At 45.5% G+C, this 27,029-nt stretch overlaps 1 protein-coding gene across 1 annotated transcript in view; it reads right to left on the bottom strand.

Annotated features, from left to right (window-relative positions):
* Positions 1-25,024, bottom strand: part of pou2f2a (POU class 2 homeobox 2a) — a 54,508-nt gene extending 29,484 nt beyond the window's left edge. Inside the window, exon 1 of the mRNA XM_069176845.1 lies at positions 23,984-25,024. Within this exon, the coding sequence (XP_069032946.1) occupies positions 23,984-24,083 (100 nt within the window). The 5' untranslated portion in view covers positions 24,084-25,024. The remainder of the gene's footprint in view (positions 1-23,983) is intronic.
* Between the last annotated feature and the right edge of the window lie 2,005 nt (positions 25,025-27,029).

Below are 27,029 nucleotides of genomic sequence, written 5' to 3'. Positions count from 1 at the left end.
CTCCTTCCACGGGGTCAGCTTGATGGTCACCGAGGTGCTGTAGTGAGCAGTATGGAGGATTGTAGGTCTGAGGCGAAATGGCCCTTAAATGGCTCTCAAACTCACACTGGCTTTATTGATGCTCTGGCCTGACGCCAGCCAGCCTCAGAGCTCCGTGTGTGTGTGTGTGTGTGTGTGTGTGTGTGTGTGTGTGTGTGTGTGTGTGTGTGTGTGGCGCTGATTGCTATGTTGATTATACAGAATAGTCCTACACCTCTCTGAAAGCTCCTTAACGGAGACGGTGTGGAGAGACAAGACGGAGACGGTGTGGACAGCAGAACACCGGCTGGACGCCCTATTTTAAAGAAATACGTTTTGAAAACAGTAAAAAGAAACTGGGAGTAAAAACTCCTGTTGAAAGTACAGTTTTTAACCGGTCCGCTGATGCATGGCACCGATTCCTTTCTACGTCTGCTTTGATTGTACGTATAATATAAACTGGGAACGGTGCGTTAACACACCGCCTTGTTATAAACAACAAATAAAACAAATAAAATCACCCATGAAAGTTCAAATCTTTGTAAAACAAGATTTTAGATTGTTTAGATTGGTGGAAAATGTCGCAGGCAGCCATCAAGTCTTATAGGTTTAAAAGAGCATCATGTGATCTCAGACCTCCCTGACAACAATTAGCAGGAGAACTTTTCTTCTACTTCACCCAAACAACATGTCGGTCTTCTACCCGGGACGGTCTGTCCGGTGCTGAAGGATTATAAAAGATAATTTAAAGGTGATCGAGACGAGTTCTTTCCAGCCAACGTTATTTTCCGTCAAAACAGTTCTGTCAAGAATTTTTGGAAGAAACCCAATAAATATTGTGGGCAGCTCACATCTCATCTGAGATATTACTGGTTTGAGTCCGAAAATTTAAGTCATGATGTATTATTTAAAAAATTGTGGGCCTTTTTTTTGGTTTTTTTTGCCTCCATCAAGGAGGTCACGTTTTTCGGTGCAGCTTGTTTGTCTGTTTGTCAGAAGAATTACGGGAAAAACAACCAGCCTGAAGAAGAACTTGTTAAATTTCTGAGTGGATCTGAATCACGGATTATTTTTCTATTTGCAATATTGGTCAGTTGGACGACTAAAAGTTCATGAATCCAACTGTAAAGTTAAAATGTGACAAAACATAGGCCATACTAGAAAACACAATGACTCCAGTCATCCTCTGGGTGACACGTGGACTTTCAGAGGGGAGAAACAGATCCGAGGCTTCAGTTAGGAACAAGCTCATTTTGACATCATCGTAAGAGCTTTGGAAATATATCCAGAAATATCGGTCGCGGTTGCAGATTTGTAAATCGTAGAGGAGTGGACCATCGGCCTCGGAGGATCTCTGCAATCTCTGAGTGTTGTTTATGGAGTAGCACACAGTAGAGAGGTGACAGAACCAGGAGGGAGCAGAGTGGAGACACTGCAGCAGAAATCACCAGAAGAAGGGTCGCTGTACGGATTTTGAAAAAAAAAAAACACTCGAAGGATGTTTGTATGTTTTGACGGGTTCAAATATAAAATGCGAATATTACTGACACCAAACACGACTTCAAAGATGAGAAAAATATCGAGCTTCCAGTGCGGTGACGCCGCTTCTACATCCTTAAGTGGTCCTTCAAAAATATGACAGCGGTGGCCACATCTCTTCTTCTTTCACTCTTTCTCTTCTCTCACACACAGACACACACACACACACACACGTGAAAATACACACAAACACATGCACACACACGACCTGCTCACTCTCACACAAACAGACTTGAGGTGTGATTCAAAAGTGCAGAAATCTTCAGTCAATACTCCAAAAACTAAATCAGAACAAATATGATTTATTCCAGGAACTCAGGAGTTTAAATAAGGAGAGCAGCTTTTTAATACCCGTCCCATATAAACGATATGCAGATCTGTTATTACCGCTTCACGGTTTCATTCCGCCGAGAGAGAGAGAGAGAAAACAGAAAAAGATTAAATATGTCGATACGACGAACTAACTTCACTTTGATATTGCTTCTGACATTCAGTTGATGAATGACTGACTTCAATAAAAGAAAATCTACTCTGGCAGACTCGATGAAATTTGGAATGCAAACGTATGTTAAAGTATGTTTTCTGTGTGTGTGTGTGTGGGGGGGGGGTGTTGCCGTGGTTATAGGGAGCAGCGGTTGTGTGATCGGGGAGAAGTCGGGTGGGAATGGGGGATCTCGCTTATGAAAAATAAATTTAAAAAACCCAGCATTACCTCTGCTCAGGCCCGAGCTCCAGCCTTTGCATTTCAATGTGAGGTGCAGCCTCCATTATTTATGATGCTTTACACCTCAAAACCACAGCCTACCTCACTCACTCCCACTCTCTCCCTCTCTCCTCTTATCCCCATAGTAACCACTGGCCCTGGGTCTCCAGAAAGCACCGGCTGCGTGTGCAGAGGGGAATCGGACGGGACGGTTCGGCACCGGCCGGCGTCGGACGACAAGCAGGAAGTTCAAAAACTAACTCGACGTCCCGTTTCAACGTCCCCGGAGACCGACGGGAGGATTTCACCCGTCTGATCTCAGATTGACGCACACACAAAACGGCTGTTTCTTTTTCTCAACTTTCATTTCGGTTGTTGTGTTTACAAGTTTGTCCTCCGACGGCGCCGGCTGTCTATCAGCATCTATTCCATGTCAAAACGTTCACTCTTCGGTGAGCGCCTTTCTGTCACTCCCGCCTGATAGGAGGCATAAAAGCAGTTTTATCTTGACATGCCGGATGCTACACAGTCAGAAACAGAACAGTATATCCACAAACAAACTTCTGCTCTTTGTTTACAACACAAACATAAAGTTCCCACATACTTAACCTCCATTTATGAATAAATTACAGCGACAAAATCTGACATTTCAAACTGCTGCATTGTAGTGGACCTCAACTGGGCCATTTAACGGCGATCGCCCTCCGAATACGCCAAAAAACAGGAAACGCAAGCTGTGATCCGGCCCACGGAAAGATAGATTTCAACGTCGGTTCTACCGATCGCGTTCGAAGGGGACGCGCCTGGATTTCTCACAACAAAAGGACAAAAAAAAAAAAAAAAAAGGCCGAAAGCAACATGAAGATATAGACCTGCTTCTTAAAAATCACCTCGGCTCAAAGTGGCGCTTCACTCTCTACACTCAACCCCTTTTTCAGATGATGGATTCTGTTTCAAAAAAAAAAAAAAAGAAAATCCCAGAAACGTATTCATGAGTAAAAAAAAAAAAAAAAAAAAAAAAGAAACTTCTTGACAGAGGCACAGCGACCGCGGTATCAGCGCCGGTGTCAAGAGTTTCCCTGAAACCTTTCTGAGGCCGACTAGATGCTGACGGGATACGCACATAATATTACCTGGTGTTTCGGCTGGTATCGGTTCTCAAGGCTGTTCAGGATGATTGTATTTAAAGGTGCCACAACATCTGGGAAATCTTCAAGTAGCTATAATGATATTTCTTTAAAAGTACCTCATAACAATTTGATGTGAAAATCTTTTTAGAAAATGGTCGCTGGTCGTGATGAACCTGAACTGTTAGCTGAACCTGCTGTTCTTGTGTTTTACGGAGGTTTATGGTCCCTTTTTTTATTTTATTTTTTCATTTAACACATAGCGTTGAATTCACGCAGCCGTTTAAGGTTAAAACCAGCAGTACACAACCTGCTCTGCACCGAACGGTTGGCAGACAAAGTTAGAGAGCAGTTTATAAAGTTAGTGGAGCGCCTAGCCGCTAAAAAGCAGCCTGATATTTCCAGCAAGAGTTGGTGGAGACCAACAACAGAGCAAAAAGAGAGTTTCTGGTTTACATCTGTGGAAAGAAAATTTTCCAGAATCGCACGTCCTGAACTTTTACAATCAGAAGAGCCACAAAACAACGAGACCTGATTTTCAATCTAAATACCACCTTTAAAGTTTCCCCATATTGTTGAAGGGACATTACAGCGTCGAACATTTGTTACTCTACAGCATGAATACCGAGTTAACAAGATCACACAAGTGCACTTCAATGGAATTAAAACCAACGCATTGGCCTCGAGGATCATCTTTACTGCCTTTATGGTTTCTTTGGAGCACAGCTGCTCCTCAAATATAATTAAATATACAATAAAACGCATTAAAAACATAATTCAAAGGGGAGAATTAACTTTGCCGTTTGCCTGAAGTTAAAAATCTGGCTGAATTGAGAGAAACTGAAATGGGTTGACGTGTCGTCCGGGCTCGGTGGCCCTGCACGCCGTTAAAAGTCTGAAATGAAACTAATGTAATAACCACAGAGCCTGGAAGGGACGAGCCTTTTCATTGGGGGGGAAGATTTATAGTTTCTGAGCGCGCGAGAATCTCCATTTCCTGAATTAGAAGAGCCGTGACCCCCCCGACCCGGCGACAATAGTTGGCGTGTAGCGTTAGAACATCTGCCAGACATTAGTCAAACACACCAGCGGCCAAATGATGGAGGTTCTGAGGGGGTTGTCAATTACAATGGGAGAGAGGGTAATATCCATCAGTCCATCCATCTGTGTGTGTGTGTGTGTGTGTGTGTGTGTGTGTGTGTGTGTGTGTGTCCAGACCCTCGGACAAAAGGCCTGCTGCTGCCTTGGCCAAAAGCTCTGCTGGTCAGACTTAATGAACCTTACCCCCCCCCCCCCCCCCCTCCATATCTCTCTCTCTCTCTCTCTCACACACACACACACACACACACACACACACACACACACACACACACACACACACACACAAACACACCACCCATCCCCCCAGTCCCTCTCTCTCCTCTCCAACTCTACCTTGGCCTGCAGTGGCTGTGTCACTGTTAATATTGACGACACCCACCCCCCTCTCTCCTCTCTCTCCTCTCTCCCTCCCTCCCCCTCCCCCCCCCCCTCCTTCCCTCCCTACCTCCCTCCTGCTTTGGCCGGCAACCGCTGTTGTCCACATCTCACCTCATCCATAGTAGACAGTATTGATTTTCAGCACGGAAAATAAAAAAGGCCATGAATTTTAATGCCTCACTGTCTGTCTGTCTGTCGCCCCCCTCCTCTCCCCCCATCCCCCTTTTTTCTCCTGCTCTCTTAGTACTCATCTTTACCTCCTCTCCTTTTATTCTAAGAGCCACATCTCTCTCCCTCCCTCTCTGATGTATGTCGGTCCGTCCCTTCCCTTTCTCTCTCGCACTCTTTCTTCTCTGACCACTGCTCTCTCTCCCCCTCTCTCTCCCCCCCCCCCCTCTCTCCCTCCCTCTTTCTCTGGACCAAACCCACCCACCACTCTGTCTGACTCCTTTTTTTTCCCCTGAGGGAAGGATGGGGGGGTGGGAAGAAAGAGGGGAGGCAGGTGTGGAGGATGCAGTGATATGTGTTTGGGTCATCTGCCATTTCCAAGCTTATACAGTACCCAACCTTGTTAACTAATCTCTGTGTGTGTGTGTGTGTGTGTGTGTGTGTGTGTGTGTGTGTGTGTGTGTGTGTGTGTGTGTGTGAGGGAGGGAGGGAGGGAGGGAGAAAGTGAGGAACGTGGAGTAGGATTCAGAAAGAACGCCAATAATGAAAATAAAATGTCTTATTAAAACATCACCTGCTTAAAAACAGACCGTATTTGATCATTAATTTGTCGAAGCACCTGCGATAAAAAAAATAATAAAAAAAATCCTGTTTTTTTTCTGGATCATAAATTCTGGCTGTAACACCATCGAGACGTTTCACACTGTCTTGGCTTCGACTGCGGCTGCAGGAGAGCTCTATTGGATTTTTCCTGTTTTTCAGACAGTTATTAAGCCGGAGAGTAGCCACTGGTGACCACTACATTTGACGCTAGCTAATGCTGAGTGAAGTGAAGAAGATAGAAAAAAAAAAAAGAAAAAGAAAAAGAAAAAACATCCTCCTGGAATCATGGAGTCATGTTTCAACTAAGAGGTGTTGTTGTTTTTTTCTTCCATTTTACACATATTCAAGAAAAATTATATATGTACTGTGTGTAATTTTATCAATATGGAGGTAAAAACACGATATACTGTCGGGAGAAAACTGACACGTTGGAACATAGTGATTTCACCACTTCAGGAGCAGAAAGACGAAAGTGGCAATTGGCGCCAATGACAGGTTGCATGTTTCTGTCAGCGCTGACTGCATATCATCGTTGGCAGTCAGAAACTCTGTTTTTTTGCAAAGAGCTCAATTTTCAGCAGCAGAGAAAAGATCTTCTGTGGAGTTTTTGGTGAAATTGTAATAGCGGGTGTGAACGTTCGTGGCTCTGATAAATCACTTGGTACATAAATAACACGCTTTCATTTGGAGCAAAGCCAAAAGGGGGGAAATGCTAAAATTACCAGCTACATACATTTCTCTGGACAGCAGTGCAATTTTTCCAAATACAGAACGAGGAATCATCCGTGTTGCCCTCGTCCCAATCAGTTTAAACCACCACAGGTCCAGATTTATTTCAAAACTGTAATCACACCGGGAATCCGATTCACACGCATCTATGCGGTGTAGGATAAAAAGATGAAAGATCACACTTAAATTTAACCCACGTCTGGTCCGAAGTTTTACCTACAGTTAAATATTTACCAAGAAAGAGAAGGCTTTTGTTAGATTTGGACACATTAAAGCGTTTAATCTCTTCAAGTCCTGCTATTTCAGGAAGTAGTGTCAGGTCTGTGGCGGAGGTAAGGCGTCTTACGATACAGAAACAAAGAAATAATATTAAAAAATGAAACAAACTGATTACTTATTTGTGTCTACGAGGCTCTTTTTGTGTCAATGGGAGGGCATTTTTTCACATGATATGGGTACATATTGTGATACAATAGAAAATAAGGTATTGGAGTTTGCGTCCCAGTGAAGTGGATACTAATGAAAGAATCTTTATCTAGATCTCTCTCCACTGAAATCATTACAGCACGCTGATGGGTGGATCAAGGCCGCAGAGAAACACACCAGATATTAACACATTTATACGCACACACTGTCAGTGGAGTTCAAAGACGATAGCTTCACCTCAGTTCAATATCAAAACAAAAAAACACAAGCTCTGTTAATTGGCAGCAAAGAAAGTGTCCAAACGAATAAAACTATCTCACACAAACATTGTTAGAATCAGTTTCAACCTACTTTTGATTTGTCTCAGTGTACGATTGCTTTAAAGTGGTTTTTGAAGCCTTTTCAATGAGTATAATTCTCCATAAATAAAAAAAATTAAAAATCATCTCCAGTTTCAGGCATGACGGTCAGAAATGTTGGCGAGTTTACTCTAAAAATGTCTGATTTGAAAGCTGTAAAATCTGCTTATGAGAGCAATTTAAACTGTTGAATATGGACCTAAAAAAGGCCAACGGTTGTGCATTATATAGACACAAACAAACATGCACACAAACAGACCGAGGTTACTCTTTCTTTGGTCTGCTGAATGCTACCGTCATGGTCATCGCGTATCCCGAGCATACAGCGGAGGTCCATGTGGAAAATAAAACCGTTGGCCAAGTCTGTGCACTGACTACATGCATCTCAGAACAACCATTACGAGCTGGCGAGCTCTTGGAGGGCAGAAGTCATTCTCCATTTGCTGGATAACCTTCAGGCCAGCTCAATCAACTGTCAATTGGGATGCTTTCAAAACAAACTCCAGCCCATTATCAGCAAGAATGCTACAAACACAAGCAGCGGGTTAAATGTCAGATGCCTGAAAAAATTGTTTTCCCACTTAACACATCCTTGGACTTTGTGAGGCTGCGCATCTCCTCAAGGAATGTGACTTTAAGCTTTTCCATGAAAAAACAAAACAAAACAAAAAAGCAACCAAAAAACAACATATTTGGATGTTTTCTGAGGATAATGTGGAATGTGCAATGCACAATGCCAAGATTATTTTATATTTTTTTATTATTATTTCTCACCGAGTGGGTGTTTATTTATCTCGGTGTCCTCTGCAGGCGAACAGTGCTGCACCGGGACAATGGAACTGTTTTTGTGTTTAATGAAAGCTTAGTTATTTTCAGTAAATGGTTCAATCATTGCATCCATTCACTGGTACAAATTGAAGGACAGTGTGTGTGTGTGTGTGTGTGTGTGTGTGTGTGTGTGTGTGTGTGTGTGTGTGTGCGTGTGCTCTCATTTACCCTTCACTTATTAGCGGATATATAGTAAAGATGCGTTTGCCTTCCAACAGACACAATAAATTAACCCACTCAGGAAAATATTTACAACTCTGAAGAGCGTTAACTTCGCCTCAGTAAAGATTCAGCCACGTACGGATGAGACGCGGCTTATTTTTTTCTTAAGAAACACATGAATAGAAATTCTCTAAACAACACAGTCTTTAATTCTCAGCCTGACACAAACTAACGTGAATCTGTGCAGCAGGAACCGTCACTTTCAAGGCTTCCTCACCGACAATACACTTAAACACAACGAGCCTGCCGATCCCGTTAATCCACTCAATGTCAAGTCCGCCGTCTGTGCAGCCGTCTGCCTGGCCGACCCAGGCCCCACCCACCTTGACCCTGACCCGGGGGCCCGCAAACACCAACCCCCCACCCAGCGGGGCGCCTCCATGAAGGACAATGGAGCCCCTCGACAAAAAAAAAAAAAAGGAACGATTTGGAGATTAGAAAGGTGAAATGCTGCACCGGTTGTAATGATTCTCAGTCCGACCTCGTCCCAAACGGAAAAAAATAACTGAGTGAGACTTTAAGTATGAGCGGCATTATTTTGTATATTAGTCTTAAAATGAAAAGAAGCTAAATTATATGTGACATTTCCCTTTTTTTTATACTCTGATATCTTGAAATACACCTGAACTGAAGTGAACTATTTAAGAGAATAAGTTCCACTTGTTCACCAGCTGACAGGATCTCCAGGAAAACAGATGAGGTCTCCGGTAACGACAGACATGTTTGTCAAAGCCGGACTGACCGCGGTCCATGACCCCGGCCCATCCCCACCACACCGGCAGACCATCTCTCACTGACCCCCCCATAAAAAATGAGCAACCAAACACTGGTCGGTCGCCCCCCCTCCCCCTCGCTCCTCACTGCCTGCCAGGTCTTGGTCTGTCGTGGTCTGGCCCGACCCTGGACGGCCCGGCGCCCGTCCTGGGACTTGAACTTGAGACTTGACACAACAGCCTGGCCAGGCGTGGATGGATGAAAGAGAAGAATAGGCGGGTGACGGGTCGCTTGCATATGAATCGTCGGGGGCAACGGAGAGGAGAGGGGAGGGGCGGGGTTAGGGGTTGAAGGGTAAAGGTCAACCCCCTTCAGCATCCCGGGGTCCCGCGCGGACCGCTCCCTAACTGACGAGCAGACAAAAGGAGATGAGGAGGGGGTTCGGGATGACACGGGGTGCCGGGCCCTCAGACCCCTCACACCCCGGGAGGAGGGAGAGCATGCGGGGGGCGGGGGGGGGGGGGGGGGGGGTGCTGGGAAGTGAACACACATAAGCAGGGACACACAGGCAGATGCACTATGCAAACACCGTTAGGCTGACATGTGCCACAGCTGAAGGACAAAAGCACTAATTCGGACACACAAGTGGATACAGACGCCCACACAAAACACACAAAACACACAAAACACACACTCGGGCCTCAACTCACGTGAATGAACACTGAGGACATTTGCATTAATATTTCATCGTGTCTAAATTCAAATGCTAATATTTGTGTGTAGTGCTGCGCTGGACACACACACCCTCACTCTGCGGTCACCGACGCCGCTCAAACAAAGTCACACGCTTCCTAAATCACACAAACTACACAAAATAAAGCATCATAAATTATAAAACTATCACAAACAGGTATTGACTTAAAGTTCCCATATGATTACACTGATTCACAGACCAAATGTGGTGTCTGAATAAATCCAAACTGCATTCAGTAAGTTTAATTTCACGTTTCCCAGCAGCTCCGGCTTGAATTTGTCGGCTGATTCGAGAATCCGTCCCTCAACTGAGAGGTCACATGACTGATTCCTACCAAGGCATCATGTGTCCTTGAACCTGACACCATTTCGATCACTCAGCACCCTAATAAATGTTTAATTTTACCCACCTGGGTAACCAAGATTTCCACAACACACAGCTGCACGAAGCCCTTAACGTACCACATTATCTCCATTGAATTAAACACCGTGTGAAAGAGCCAATAATCACACCAATAGTCACATTACCGACATTGCGATACCGAGTCGGATATATTGAAATATTGATTGTGTCAGTGTCTCCCAGCTTCAACACTGAGGCCAAGTAGGTGCAAATAAACTGAATGCTTTGTCTCCTCCAGTAATGGATGACTGACAGACTGTCTGAGTGAGCTGCCATCCAACCATGTTCTCTGACCCCGACGAGACTGGAGCTGCAGAGCTGCTAGCACAAAACAACCTTGTGTATGCATGTGTGTGTGTGTGTGTGTGTGTGTGTGTGTGTGTGTGTTTATGCATGTGTGTGTGTGTGTGTGTGTGTGTGTGTGTGTAACAGAACATGACGATGGTCGTCGGTGATCCCTCACTGCCTCAGGCGAACACTAGCTAAATGGACCTCACTCAGTCAGGGAGACACTGACATGGATAGAAGGCTGTGTGTGTGTGTGTGTGTGTGTGTGTGTGTGTGTGTGTGTGTGTGTGTGTGTGTGTGTGTGTGTGTGTGTGTGTGTGTGTGTGTGTGTGTGTAAAAAAAAAAAAAAAAAAGAAGCCGTGCATCCAGATAGCGACAGCCGCGTTAGCTCCAGCCACCATGTTTAAGCTGCGAGCCTGCTGTGTTGTGCGCTATCACTGCTGCTGTTGCTGCGGCGGGGAGATAGATAGGAGGATTGGGCCGGCCGGGACCCTTTCAAACCCCCAGAGAGCAGGAAAGGGAGTGAGTGCTGGGCCTAAATGCAGAATCTCCTTAGCTTCCGCCCCCGAGGGACGCAGACACAGGGCCATTTTCTGGGAGAGAATCGTGCCGCCGAGCGGTCAGCGGATTTACCATATTCATACCACTCTTTGGAGAGGAAGAGGAGGAGGAAGAGGAGGAAGAGGAGGAGGAGGATCTTCACCTGTGCCATTTCACTGCTATGACTGTATGTTGGCTGCACCAGCTAAAACATAGCTGCTAAAACCCCTAAGGGGAACCATTAAGGAGAACCTCACTCGCTCCCCGCATTTCTCTCCCTCATCCACCCCATTTCTGCCTGCTCCCCCCTCCCACCCCCACCCTCCCTCCCTCCACCCCCACCCCCCCCTCCACCCACATCTCCCTGCCTTCCTTTTTCATATGAAGTATGAATCCTCTCTCATTCATTCCATATCCCCGCTAATAAGGCAGGATGGTTCAACCAAGGCCAAAGCTAAAAATCCAGCAATATCGCCTGTCTCTATGTAGAAGTGGCTGGAATAAAAGGCAAAAAGATCGGTGGGGGGAGGGGGAGGGAGGGAGGGGAGGGGAGCAGGCTGTAAACAGCTATTTTCCCAAGCACAGGAACTGATGAAAGATGTGTAGCTGCTAAAAAGTACAGCTGCTATATTGCTGCTGCTGGCAGCATGGAGAAAACAGCCCAGATTCATATCAATGGCTTTGATTGAAGCACCGGGAGAAACCTGCCGGAGGACAGTTTGTCAGAGATGTCAACGTGTGTGTGTGTGTGTGTGTGTGTGTGTGTGTGTGTGTGTGTGTGTGTGTGTGTGTGTGTGTATTGGGATTTGTCGAAAGATTTGCTTAGATACCAGCGTGGAATGAAGTGTGTGTGAGTACAGTGTCTGTGCATGCTTATGTTGTTCGCCACAGTGTGTGTGCATGCAAGTGCGTAAATAAGTGTGACAGTGCCTTTGTGTGTGTGTGTGTGTGTGTGTGTGTGTGTGTGTGTGTGTGTGTGTGTGCAAACTATGTGGATTGAGGTGGGGAGTGTTAGAGAAGAGGGGCAGGCGGGCTAACAGATTCATATCCAATATGAAGAGGTTAAAGTGACGAGTCCAATCCTCCCCACAGAGCAAAGAGAGAATGAGATTGAGATGCGGGAAGAGGAGGAGGAGGAGGAGGAGGGAGGAAGAGGAAGAGGAGGAGGAGGGAGGAGGGAGGAGGGGGTGTAGTACAACAGATTAATTTCATTTCTGGACTGGGCACCCCTTAGCTGAAGGAAAGAAAGAAAAAAAAAAAAAAAAAAGCAGAGGATAATAAAAGAGGATGAAGGAGAAAAGAGAGTGAGAGGGGAGGAGGAGGAGGAGGTGGGGGGAGTTCAGCGATAAGGAGGTGAGAGAAAAAAAAAAAAAAAGAGTTTTTCCCGCTTTTTATCTGATGTAGTAAATGTGTGTGTACTGTATGAGATTGGAGCCGCAGAGCGTGAAGACGATTATATGTTCAAAACTGCGCGTGAGTACGTCTGGCCTCTGTGCGTGAGGATACAGGACGCTACACAAACTTGCTTTAAAGAGTCCAAAAAAAAAAAAAAGCTCCCGCTTTGAATATGAAGCCTCGTCTTCAAATCTGCCCTTTTTTCTTTTTTTTTCTTCCCCCCCCATTGAAGGGTCGTCTCTGACCTCACTGCCCGTCGACAAACTTCGGCGTACGCCTGAAGAATTTCACTTTAGAAATGCAGCGTGTCATGTAGCTCCGGATCTTCTGTCTGAGGCGGTCTAGAGGCTTTCAGTATCAGCACAATGTCAGCAACTCCACATTGAACCAGTAACCTTCCGGTTGCTAGGTAACGTTCCAAAGCAAACAAGCCAACATGGGTTTATGTTTTCACTTATAGTGAAAAGAGGGCGGGAGGGGTGTTGGGGCACATGCGATCTAAGTCGGAGAATACTGGAATTGATTTAATATCTGACGCTCATACGGACTCTCCCGCGGTTAAATATCACGGCGCCGAGAGCTGAATGCGTTATTCGACGGTGAAGCGGTGTAATGTCGACCGACTGCACGCAATGCTGCGTGATTTCTGTCATGCATTTTTTTTTTTTTTTTTTTCTTCCCAGAGCACCTTCTGGCCCTGAGCTTGTTGGGTTTGAACTGTCGGGCAGAACCTGTACCTGTTATGTAAAAAGAAAAAGAAAAAAAAAGTCTTTGACATCATTGCGACTGTACGAGTGGTACAAAATGGAAGGTCCATGAAGAGGCTCTTGCTCTCCTTCTATCTGAGTGGCTGAGGACCAAAAACCCGATGTTTACAGCTGATGCCTCAGACAGCCACAACATTTTCTGCTATTAAACTCCACTGCGGTTGCTGGAGATGTCTTTACGTGACAATCATGCCATCTGTACTCGGCCCAGTTATCTATGACGAATGAGAAAATTACACCTTCGAGCGACAAAATGGGACCCAGAAATGCAAGATATACAGCCTCCAGCGCTTTTCTTTCTTTTTGTGTGTGTGTGTGTGTTGGCGTGGATTTTTTGTGTGTTTTTTTTGCTTTAATTCACCAGACACTTGAAAAGCATCCAAACTGGATTCCCTGCATGCAATAGATGCAGGACATACAGCCCACGCCTGGTACTTGTGAAAAGCTCACAAGTACGCAAGAAAAACAAGACTAAGTGCGTCGCTCTTGTGCTTGTTGAAACAGCAGATCCACAGCTTCACTTTTCACCGTCCTGCGGTGTGTCCAATCCCATCAAACTTCAAAATAAAAAAAAAATAAAAAAATCCAAATTAATATTAAAACACCAAATACAAAACAAGTAACACTTTTGTCGTTCACACTTTCGTGCCCACATCTGGCATCAGTTGTACGCTCCAAAAACACAAACAAAAAACACCTTCTAAAAGCCCTTGAGCTCGTCGTCTGGCGACAGCATATGTGGGTGAAAATGAGTCACAGAGAGTAAGTGCATGTATGTATTTGGTAGAGTGTGTGTGTGTGTGTGTGTGTGTGTGTGTGTGTGTGTGTGTGTGTAATGTGGGCTGGGGGGGTTAGTTGAGTACAGGAGATTGAAGCACTAACCAGAGCACTCAGATTTATTAAAAAGGGCCAGACCCAGTGCCTGTCCCCCCCCCCAACCCCAACCCATTCCTTTCACTCTCCATCCTCCATTGTTGTCACTTTACTTCTGTCTCTGTGCATACATACAGCCCCCCCCCCCTACCCCCCACCCTGCATGATATTACGTTTTCCACTAAAAACCCTTCTCGGTCACCGCTGGCCCCTCAATAAGATCGGCTCAAGAGAAGGAGGGGTTCGGGGGTGGGGGTGGGGGGGGGTAAAGGAAGGACAGGAAGGACATGGTGTTCCTGAGGTAAATGACGGGGGACCCCTCACCCCTCCTCGCTATCCATCCTCTCCTCTCATCACACACCTCCTTCTCTCTCCCCCAAGTTCATTACCATAACTCCTGTCTGCTAAATTAAATTGCAGGATCTAAATCTGCCCCCCCCCCCCCCCCCGGAAAAAAACCCAAAACAAAACAAACAAAAAAAACAGCACTGACCACCAGCCGAGAGGAGAAAGGAGACAAAAGAGATGGAATCCAATCTAACTAACCCCACTTTTGTCATCTGACTTTATTAGCTAAATGTATCGGCGGCAAGGAAGAAGACGCATTGTTGGCTGCAAGGATTCATATTGCTTAGGAACACACACACACACACACACACACACACACACACACACACACACACACACACACAATTGCAGACATGCAAAAAGGGGGCCACACAAAGGACACGCGTCGGCTCCCCGCGTGCGCTTTACTCGATACAAACCATGTTGGCGAGCATTAAACGTCCCCGCGGCGCTGCAAACGGAGAGATTACATTACAGTAGCGCACATAAACATGCAAACACTCAGAGAGAGAGAGGAGAGAGTGTACTGGAGCGCACACACACACACACACACACACACACACACACACACACACACACACACACACACAGTTCTGCTTATCCGGCCCTGTCATTTTAATCTCTATAAAAAAAATAAAAAAAAGTCCTGAACCTTTGAGATGGCAAAAAGTGCACATCAAGACGAGCTTACTCACACTCCCCTGGAAAAAAAGGTTTTGTGTGCGATCGGCTTCATTATGTCAGAAACCTGCGAAGGAGGACAGAAGTGTCTCCTAAGCCCTGTTCTCTCTATTCATGCAAGCAGGGGAACAAGATCACTGCCTTCAGGGCGGCACAAAAGACCAGCACTTCCGTATTACACACACCAGCGGGGCAAGGCAGTGATGGACATTAGCTACCAGACACGCACACACACACACCTGCTGGAGATCACTCTCACACACACACACACACACACACACACACACACACACACACACAGAAGTACATTAGACCTTCTACGTGCACATCAATACGAACAGAACAAGTTCTTCACGTGTTTAAAAACACAGGTTTTTATATACAGCATCATTTCCTGATTGTAATTACAGTTGATGGAAAATTTCGACCGCTGGTAAAAAACAAACAAAACAGGTGTCAGCATTTTAACGCAGGACGAGATTCTGGTACCGCAAGTGTTCTGGTTTCTGTTTGCGAATCCCGAGTGGTGCCGACCAATCGCGCTTTGAAGGTGTGTTTTGTTTGCAGTTGGTGCGGAGAGCGAAAGAGGTGGGAGGTGTCGGCCGAAACTCTGAACCCATCGACGATTTAGCATTTTATCAGCTCTGCGTTGAAGCTTTCAAACTGTTAATTGAGTGGAAACAAACGGCTTTTTAAACAATCCTGTCATCGTCTCTCAAGACTTGTTACGACCGGGGCAGAAGACAAAAATGTTGGCCCGGATTTTGTTTATTGAGCCCGGTTCTGTTGGAGTTTTTTTTTGGAAGTTTCTGTTGTTAAGTGCCCTGAAGTATCCAGTGCTGTGATTTGGCGTTGAATAAATAAAAATGTTATTGATATGCGCTGACTAGATGAGAACCATCATCAGACCAACTGATGGTAAACAAACAGGTCAAACCGAACCAACATTAGCACCGAGGAAACGTTGCTTTAAAACAAATTGATTTCCTGATAACCTCCGTCCGTTTCCAAAAACATGTATTCCCATTTCATAAGTTAGTCTTTTTGTCTTCCTGGCAGCAGAAAAACTGACCAACAGATTTTTATGGACGCCAGTAGACAGACAGACTCAGCTCAGACACGGGTGATCTGGATCTGGGATTAAGAGCAAGACACGGTTATTATTTTCTAGCGGTAACTGTAAAACCTAGAGAGTCCAAATTCTTTATCCTTGGTGTATGTGGGGTGAAGACATATTTTTTTTGCCTGGATATTAAAAAAAAAGACGTTTTTAAGTAGCGACGTCTTGATTTTTTTAAATGTACATTTGACTTTAAAGTACTAATAATCACCTTCAAACAACAAAACACTAACAGGTGCTAATGTGGACACGAAAACAAGAAAATCTAACAACACACAACTCTGATTCCTGTACAGTGGGAAACCTAATTATTCTGCTTCATTAAAAGGTGAGCGGCGGCGCTGACCTCGGACCAGCCGCCAGCACGCCGAGCAGCCTTTCTTTCTGCCTTCGCTGCTTCCGGCCGAACGCATCGACTCGGAGAGATGGAGGGAGGGAAAGGAGGGAAGGAATGTGAGCTACGAGACGACTGAATAGGCGCCGGCTTCTTTATGGCGTTTATGTGGGCCGAGGAGAAAAAGCCTATCGACGGACACCTTGTCGGACAAAGGGGCAGCGCACGCTGAGTGCATTCGATTAAGGGTGCGCATTGGTGTTAAACCAAAAAAAAGTTCCCTGCTGTGACCACGATTCATTATTTGTGCGGGGGTGTAAAATGGACACTGGCCGGTATAAACACACACACACACACACACACACACACACACACACACACACACACACACACACACACACACACGTACCAAGACAAGCCATCAGGGAAGCACAGATTTTACACAGACATTATAAAAGTACTCAAGAAGTAAACATGGCAGATGTTTACATGGACAGATATAACGGAGATGTACGCGCGCACACACACACACACACACACACACACACACACACACACACACACATACACTTACATATGATTGCCGATTACATACCCAAAGAGAGCAGGACACACAGGGCAGTCAAATATAGCCTGAGTACAGCCAATTTAGCCCTTGATGGTCTTTGGGACCATTAAGGGAAACCATCAAGAGCAGCGAGACTAAGATGACTGTCCAACGCCGGGCGTGTGTGTGTGTGTGCGTGTGTGCGTGTGTGCGTGTGTGCGAGTGTGTGTGTGTGTGTGTGTGTGTGTGTGTGTGTGTGTGTGTGTGTAGGAAGGACAGTGTTTACCTAGATTCTTTTCCTCCTATATGTGTGTCTAATGGCCTATGAATGTTTCCACGGTAACAATGAGCGTTTGAGCTGGTTGGATGGACAGACATGCGGACAAGCGGCAGAGGGGAAGCAGAGTTCAGGCGACCATATTTGGTCGTACTGAGGTTTTTATTTCATGTGTGCACAGCAGGTGGTGTCCATGCTGTGAAATGGCTTTTTATCATCTGTATGTAACAAAGACAAAAGGTCTGTGTGTGTGTCTGTGTGTGTGTGTCTATGTGTGTGTGTGTGTCTATGTGTGTGTGTGTGTGTGTGTCTGTTTTCAATGCCGCATACACGGGATGTGTGCATGTGTGAAGGTAATGCACGGGCTGTTTATGATACACAGCATACGATAAATTGGCTCCTTTATTTTGATAGTTGCTCTGCTTTTGCTTTAAACTACGAGGTGTCTGCCGGCACATGAAACGTGGTGCGGTCCATTCTTCTGGTTTGTTTGGAATAAACTGAAATAATGGAGAGAGTTCACGAGTTGTGACGTGTCAGCTGAAGATTGAAGGAAATGGAAATACATTTTCCATTGAATCTTAAGCCAATATATTCAAATTTTAATCCTATAGTGTTTCTTCCTAACTTTATACGCGTTATGTTCGATATTTCTTCCATTACCCGATGCTAGTTTGCTAATTTGGTCGCCTCCGTGGCGTCTAGACGCCCCCGCTGTCGATAACGACTTGAACGCCAGTCACACGACTTCCCACGTCACAACCACACGACTTCTATTAAAAAGGTCGCAAAAAGCATCGATCAAAGTTTCTCTGTGAAGTGAAGAAAGAAATCCTAATCGTCCTCTTGTCAAGTAGTTTCCTATTTATTACAATAAAGTTTATATCTCCTGAGCGTGATTAGCAAAATGCTAATGGCCAGTACCGATCAGCGTGAAAACACATTAAAACACGTCATAAAAAGTGTCGCCGGCGACCTGTTGGACGATTTAATGGGTACTATGTGCATATTTAAAAATCTGCTTTAACTTCAAACAGCAGCTCCAGAGCTGATACATCCTCGGATGGAGAGAGAGAGTGTGTGTGTGTGTGAGTGTGAGTGTGTGTGTGTGTGTGTGTTTGTGTGTGTGTGTGTGTGTGTGTGTGCGCGCGCAGAGCTGAGGGTGGGGGTGGGGGTGAGGCGGCTTAACGCAATAAAGCATGTTGTATTGACATCTGTGTTGTGTCTATTGATTCCCCATTATGGAGCTAACAAACCCGCCTGGACGCTTTGTCATTCGCAATCACGTTAGCACCGGGACTCACCGACAACGCTGCCCCTTTTAAAATCTGATCCATACACACACACACACACACACACACACACACACACACACACACACACATCTACAGTAGCAGGTGTCCTCACACGCACACACTTTGTCACATTCCTAAACATCCATGGCAATTGTTCATGTCACCACCCACACATTCACACACTCACAACCACAAATCCTCACACACACACACACACACACACACACACACACACACACACACACACACACGGGGTGGCGGGAGAGTAGTCAATGCTGGCTAATCAATAGTGGTGGAAGGTTAAAACCACTCACACAATAGGCAGCCATGAGCTGCTTGTGGTTTCCAGATAAACCGCACATGCCGGAAAAGATCCATAACTGACCTCAACGTGCAATTATTGGATCGTCCACCTGTCTGCCTGCTCGCACGCACGCACGCACGCACGCACACACACACACACACTTTCCCCAGTCTTGATAAACATAAATATTTGCATACTGCGACAGACACACAGTTTATGCAGCTTCACACACACACAGTCCAAACACCTGCCCATTCACACACACACACACACACACACACACACACACACACACACACACACACACACACACACACACAAACTATCACACAAACACACACTCACCAACACACACATTTGAACCTCCTGCATATGCACAGACACAAAAGAAAAGGCTGTACACAACTCGGGCAAAGTCTCTATCTTCCACGCACACCTTCTTATCCACACACAACCGCGCATAAAGTGCACTCTCGCACGCATGCACACATGCACGCACACACACGCACACACACACACACACACACACGGGAAGCCAATTAATCCAGGCACAGGGGCCTTTTGCTCAGACTCAGTTTGGTGTGGCCCAGACACCGCAGCCCCCTCCTGGGCTCCGCGAGGTGAAGATCCTGGGTGTGAGACGAGGTAGTTATCGAGCAGCATGGAGCACTGTGTGTGTGTGTGTGTGTGTGTGTGTGTGTGTGTGTGTGTGTGTGTGTAGGAGGTTTGCGCTTTGAACTTTGTATTGAAAGTTCCTCTGCGCTGCTGTTAAACAATGTAATAGTGTCTCATTGTTTCAGTATACAACGTTTTGTTGCCGTGTTAATTTTCAATCACAAGTTTTTTTTTCTTTGTTGCATTTTTTTAAAACCACCCGCATTAAATATTTCAGCTTGATTATACAGCTCGTTTGATCGCGCATCATCAGGGCTTTTCATCACTGATGTTTTACTGTGTATAATTTAAGTGGAGGAGCAGACAGAGGAAGTGAGCCGGCTGAAATGTGAAAACCCCGAGCTGGAATAAGAGGCCTCTCAGAGTAGCCGGCATAAATAAACCATCCCTCTCAATCCAGACGCGTGCGTTCGCTCTGTGAATTTGACAGCTCTCAGTTTTTATATGGGCCACAGTGGCCCTGGAGGATTTTACAGCAGTGTACATAAAATAAAAGAGCATTTAGATTTCCTTTGTTGCGGTGCAGAGCAGGGACAGAGCAGAGGCAGCTACAGGTCCCTCTCCGCCCGCCTGCCCTCTGGAAGATCTCTGAGCTGCAACAAAACCGGAGCTTCTGACTCTCAAGCCAAAAGGACGTTATAGCCTCCGCTCTTCTTCGGTGGATCTGAATGTTACTGTTGGCACGGTAACGAGCGTGACGGGAGACTTACAACCGCGTGTTTGCGGGGCAGAGAGATCTGCTGTCCGACCGCCCGTCTTTGTCTTCCTGCCGGTTTACGACCGCAGGCAACGCGGATGAGCTTTCAGGGGGTTCATCCTCAATCCCTGCTGATCACTCGCACACAAAACAAAACGCAGAGTGAGAAGTCGGAGCACATGAGACAACCGCAATCAGGCCTTCTGAATTTTCAGCCATTTTATGTTCATTTAAATAAACATTGACTTTCAGAAATATAAAAAAAAAAAAAAGGTAGAAAAATTCAAACTACGTAGAAGAGTGGAAATGTGTGGTTTTACTACAAGTCTTCATCATCGAAGGGTAGACTTTTGATTTTATAGTGAAGAGGATGTTAAACTAAGCAGGAAGACCTTAGATGTGATGAGAAGCTGCTTGTTAAAGGCTCCAACTCATTGTAATAAAGTTGGCATTCACACAGCAGCACGATCAGGTGGGTTGGGACAAACTTTCCTGACTCACAGCCAGATATTTCCATCATCCGTAGGAGATTGTAACCTGCCTCCTTACATTTTTTTTAAATTTTTTTATAGGGCATAAAAACATTCAAATGTCCTCTAGTGTTGCGGTTAACGAGGCGACTTGGCGCCCTGACTCGCAGCACAGGTGAGACTACATGGAAAAAAAAAAAGAAAACATCTTCAATCTCTGACGACAACTTGAATCCAGCCTGTGTTTTAAAAGTGGTTTTGCTGCGGTGATGCGTCCCAGCTGAGCTGAGGTCGTCTGCTCTGAACGCCGTAGTGTTTAAAGTCGAGCTGACAAAAAACCCATAAGCCCTCGGTTTTAGATCCACTGTAGAGCCGCCGTCTGCTGCCGTCTGCTGTTTTCGGACCTCTCCCTCTCTCCTCCGCTGAACCTCGCTCACCTCATCTCGCACTTTTTGACACCCCCCCCCCCCTCCATCTTTGCTCTCGGCAACGCAAACACACCCAGATGTCGCACACCTGCAGGACCGGAGGCGCACACGCGCGCACACACACACACACACACACACACACACACACGGTCAAACGGCGCAGATCAGGGAGAGACAGAGAATTGTGGGTAACAGACTTAGCTAAAGTGGCTTATGGGGCCCGGGCCGAACCACACCAGGCAAATCCAATTCAATAACCTGCCTGTCCATAGGGAACGAGACACTGAGCGAGAGAGAGGGAGAGAGAGGGGAGAGTTTGCATTTCACTGGAAAGGCTTTCGAGTCAAGTGAATACTTCACAGAAATGAGAAAGACAATGAGAAACAGAAGTCTGAGTTTCTTTTTTTTTTTTTTCTCCCCGGAGATTAAACATGAAAGATGGAGCGAGGAGGAGGAACTAACAGGGGATGGGAGGGATGAGTGTTGGCCTTTGCTCTCCTGCGCGGTTTATTTCTCTCGTGTGTATTGGCTGCTTATCACAGCAACATGTTTAAATAAAAACATGTTTTTTTTTTAAAAAAGCAGCCAGCGAAGGAACTCTGACCCTTTGGTTTTCTCACGTGGAAAAACACCGGGGGAGACCGAGCTGCTGGAAAAACTGCTGGCTCACCCGTAACCCTCGTTTCATTTTGAATTTTTATCTCATTTGTTCAATTTATTAATTCATGAATCCACACATTGAGTCAGGGTCATTTATTCATCCTCTACACAAACATGATTGACTCTTTCATTCAATCTATTCATTATTCATTTTTTTTTTCCAGCCATTTAACTTTGCCTCTCAGCTTCTTTCAGTCATCCAATTCACTGATTCTTTCACCTGTTAATTCTATAACTGATACTTTAACCTTCCCATTCATTCATTATTCATTTATGCACTCACTCATTCTGTTATTCATTCAATCATTCATTCGCTCCCTCGCACTTGGCCTCCACCTCCTCTTTCTTCTTGCTCTCGCCTCGTGGTTAACTTTAATTTCTTAGAGGACCAGCACAGAGAACTGCCCCCCCGCCCCCACACCCCATCACACCCCCCTCTAAAAAACAGAAGCTATAGTGGTTATGTGTCGCCTGTCAAAGCCGCCATGAAGCAGCTCTCATTAAAAACCTCGACCGTTTTTCTCCTCCTGACACCTACTTAAGGTGATAGCCTGAATTACCCCGCACGGCACGGCACAGCACGGATCGGCACGGCTCGGCATACACGCATCCCCCACCCCCCTCACATCTCATCCATCCATGGATGGATGGATGGAGGTGCTGGGGATGGAGGGAGGGGGGTGGGGTGGGGTGGGGGGGCACCAGCACTGTCACCCTCCAGGAAGCAACACTCAAACTAACATGTACGAGCACTCGCGTTGAAACAGGCGACCGGCGACACGTCACAAAGTTTTAAAGACGAACGAAAGCAGGTGAATTTGAATCTTCGATTAAAAACAGCGAGACAGACTAAAAGGATCCAAGCTTTACCTTCATTTAACATTCAGCACATTAGATTTTTTTTGAATGCATAAATTTAGGCATAAATACTAAACTGTAAATATCCCGGTGCGGACGTGCACCCTTGTAGGACTGTAAAAAGATTTCTAAAAATAAATCTACCATGAAGTGTTCTGCCATCATTGATCACATTGCAATTCACTAAAGCAATATTATAGTGATCATGAGGTATTAAAGCAGAGTATAAAGGCATGATAAGGTCGTCACAGTGAGTAACTATTGATTGACAGACTCGCTGCTAATCCCTTCTGTGTGAATCAAGTCCCTTAAAGATGACGAAAAATATATCTCCGTGTTTTTAACTATTAAGTCAGCTTTGATTTTCAGACGACGATTTGAATTTGAATCTCTGCAAAAACAAAAATGTTTCCCCCTCCCTTCTCGCATCGCCTCCCGAGTAGCCAAACTTTCTCCCACGTTCAACTCGTCTGTACTCCCGTTTTCCCAATGTGGCCCCAGTCAGGGATCAATACGGTCTGATCGATGGATGACCATGAATATTCCCCCCAAACCCGCCCGACGAAGACTGAAGGAGCGGAGAGGAAAGCAGAGCGGACAGATGGGACGGGAGGGTGAGATGGATGGATTGCTATGAGTGAAAGAGGAAAGCATGAGGAGAGAGTGTGGCGCCTCTCTGAGACTGTGATGGATGCTAATGATCCTCATATTCATGCATCCAATTTCTGGGTGTGTTCTTACATTTCGGATTTATGCAAGTAAGTATTCTAGTTGAACTGATTTTGAGAAATAAATTCTCTTTTTTTTTTTTTTTTTTTTACCTTTTTGGGGAGATAACAATGGAAAAACAATAAACACCTTCAGGCTAAGATATCTAGTCTTCAAATTATCCTTGACAAAAATCACTTGTTTGTGTAATTTCAAAGGAAGCAGAATGTGGAAAATTATGAATGCACTTAGAGAAAATCATTAGAAATTCAGGAAACAAGATGATTTGAATTTTATACAAAAAGAAAAAAAGAATCTAAACACTCTGGCAGATCTTTTTTTACTAAAAGAAATGTAGATCTTGCAACTTTTAATTTGTTAAAATGCTTGTTACGAGTTATATGTTGCATCAGACAGGATTTTAAATATATATGTAATTTATTTCTACTCATAATAGGTTTACTCGACCATGAGGGGAAATTTGAGGTGGAACTGGATCTAGAGGAAAATAAACTGTTGTGTTCAGAATTTTTTTGTTAAATTTAGCAGGTTAGAAATAATAATAATAAAAAAAAGATATTAAACTATGACTATTCTTTGTGTAGGTGCACAGTGGTGAAAGAAGCACCGGAGGAGAGGCGTCTTACCGGGGCTGGACCGCGGAGCCAGCGAGGACTTGAGTCTCCAGGCGCTGAAGTCGGACGCTGTTCTCTGAAAGACGAAGGGGACCGGCAGGGGGACAAACATGGTCCTCTGTCGACCTGGGGGTCGTTGTTGTTGTTTTCTTTTTTATTTTAGTCTCACTTTTTCTTCTTCTCTTATCCGTATCCTGCCGTCGTTCTTTGGCCTGCTCTTCGTATGCTTTCCAGGTTTGTGGGCAGCCGTTTGGAAGGACGCTGGGATGGTTTGAAAAAACCAGAACAGACACCGAGTATCTGGCTTTTTTTTTCTTCTTCTTCCGTGAGTCGAGCCTCTGCCTCAGCGGATTCCCATCTCTCCACTTTTTGGACTTTGTACAAGCTCTGGTGTACAGATGGGTATTTTTGGTCCCCTCACTTGAGTCTCGTCGAAGTCAGCTATAGTCCGGCGCGCGCACACACACACACACACACACACACACACACACACACACACACACACACACACACACACACACACACCCGCGCACACACACACACACACACGAACACGCAGCGATGTGCAGGGCGCGCAGTGAAGACGGTTTGGCTTTGGGAGAATAAATAAAGCTACCAGTGGTTATCCATAGAGGCTAATACAGCTTGCAGGTGACTGGCCATTGGAGGGAATCTTGTATCATTGCACCCATGTGAATGTAGTGCAGTCGGTGCTCCTCGTTAAGCTGCTCTCCATGTCACACAGACACGATTACACTCAATTGACTGTGTCCAGACAGTTGTGCGTAAAGACCGCAGCGGCTCTCCGCGTCTCCTCGTCGGTTTGCTTTGCTTTGGTTTGGTTTGGATCTCTGCTCCGTGTACTGTCCTTAAAAGTCTCAAACAAAACACTGTCCACCGGTCAATCCTCAGGAAGGAAAACAAACGAGAAAAAACTGTCCGTGTACGACTGAGAGTTGCTTCTTTTTTGGTTCTCGTGAAGATTTGGTTAGTAGCTGGCTGGTCTGCTGAAGAATACATGCACACAAAGCGACGCAATAATAAAACGCGAAAGCAATATTTGGTAAAAGATAGAATATAATCAAATAATAAAGTACGGCTACGCAGGCACCCCCCTGTCTGACTTTCGCTCCTCCCTCTCCTCCCCGCTTTCCTTACCGGGGGTCACCAATTAAAGCAAAATCAATAGAAAAATAAATGAATGAATCCATATCAATGAGCACACCAGTCCTCTCCTCAACTGATGCGCGAGCGAAAGCAAGAAAACGGAGGAGGGGGTGAAAGCCGTACCCCCTTTTTTTTTCTTTTTACGTTATAGTGTCTTTTCTTTGGCTCTGCTCCGCCATCCGCCGGTGTGTGTCGCTCTCTCTCTCTCTCTCTCTCTCTCTCTCTCGGTCTCCCTCTCGGTGTGTATCCTACGTGTGTGTGCGCGCGGATCAGTGTCCCTCCAGTTTATTTTGGGAACCCCGGTGGTTTCGGTCCGACACCGCGCAGCCTGAACGCACTCTGGCTCGGCGAAGCGCTCTCCGGCCGGGAGACAGACTGAGATACCCAGCCCCCTTTTTTTTTCTTTCTTTTTTTTTACCCCCTTTCCCTCCCCTCTCCATACCTCGTTTTCCCCTCACCCCAACACACACACACACACACACACACACACACACATATGCATATATACAAACACAGCCACTGCTCTGGCAGGGAAACATTTCTTTTTAGCGCACACTGGGACATTTATTGGCACTTTTGTTTCTCGGATCTGATCTGTAGCAAAGTAACATGCAGGAGTTTTGATTATTATTGACTCTACTATACATGTGATGGTAATATATTGACATGGATCATGTTAAAATCCATTGAATCAAGAACCTAAGTTGTTTTTTAAACCATGCACCTTACAGACAAACATTTTTCTTCGACCACGATAATCCCGTACAAGACGAGCGCAGATTCAACCAATTGATCTTCTGATTACTTCATTATAATGAAGCCAATAACCACATCATCGCCGGCCTCCGAAAAATCGATCGCCTCTTCACAATGTGCGGAGACGAATTCAAAGGGGGGTGAACCTTTGATGTATATTTCAGCAGGTGGATCTCTGCCTCTCCCTCTCTCATATAGATTTACGTGGGCCTGGCCTACGCAAGGTCACCTGCAGCACTCAACTAATGTATTTCTTTTTCCTCCACAGAGGTGGATAATCAAAGCCCGCAGATCCACGGGTGTTAAATTAGTAATTATTGTTGGGCTCAGGGAAGGCTACGTGCGTGTGCGCGTAAAATGTGCGTAAAATGTCAGTTGAGCTGAATCTAAATTGCATGTTTTCTTCCCTACAAAGGGTCGGTGAGAATGTTTTCAGCCTGTGTGTGTTTGTCTGAGGAAAGGTGCCTCCCGGCCGTCACCTCTCGCCTCTCCTCTCTCCTCCACCAGCTGTCAGATGCACCGCCCCAATCTCGCGCTGTGCATTTACACTCAAGATTATCGCCGACATGGATTTTTTAAATAGAAAAATCTATACGCTAAATATCGCAGTCAATAAAAGAAAATCGACCACACCACACACACACACACACACACACACACACACACACACACACACACACACACACACCTCTCTCTCTCTCTCTATCTATCTCTATGTATACACTCCAAGGTGAGACTGAGCTGTTAATAAGTTATCGATCAATTATGGCCCTCATATTTAGAAAGGCCTCAGGCTCTTTGCCAATGCTAATGTCCATGCAGTGAGAGGAAGAAGAAGAAAAAACGTCAAATAGCCTATAAACCACCTGCTACAGGGATGAAACGTCATCAGAAGCCTTCTGCACTCTACAGCTGCAGCAGTCCTTCAGTTACTCACATTGGAACTGACCTTAGTAAAATCCTTACAGATGCTCCTGCAACAACTTGGATGTAAATCTTAAAGGTTGCGACTAAAACTGCAGCTGCGACGCTACTATTACTATCAGTGGACAACTTCTATGCAACTAAAGCAGTTAATACAGGCTGCAGTATTAAAGACCTCCACGGCTACAATTGAGGGAATAACTGACCCCTT

Source organism: Embiotoca jacksoni, unplaced genomic scaffold, assembly GCF_022577435.1.
Source record: "Embiotoca jacksoni isolate LCO1_2020_lvr unplaced genomic scaffold, fEmbJac1.0.p SCAF_7, whole genome shotgun sequence".
Classification (NCBI taxonomy): Eukaryota; Metazoa; Chordata; class Actinopteri; family Embiotocidae; genus Embiotoca; species Embiotoca jacksoni.
Note: the sequence above shows the minus strand (reverse complement) of the source record. Positions and strands in the feature narration are given on the sequence as shown.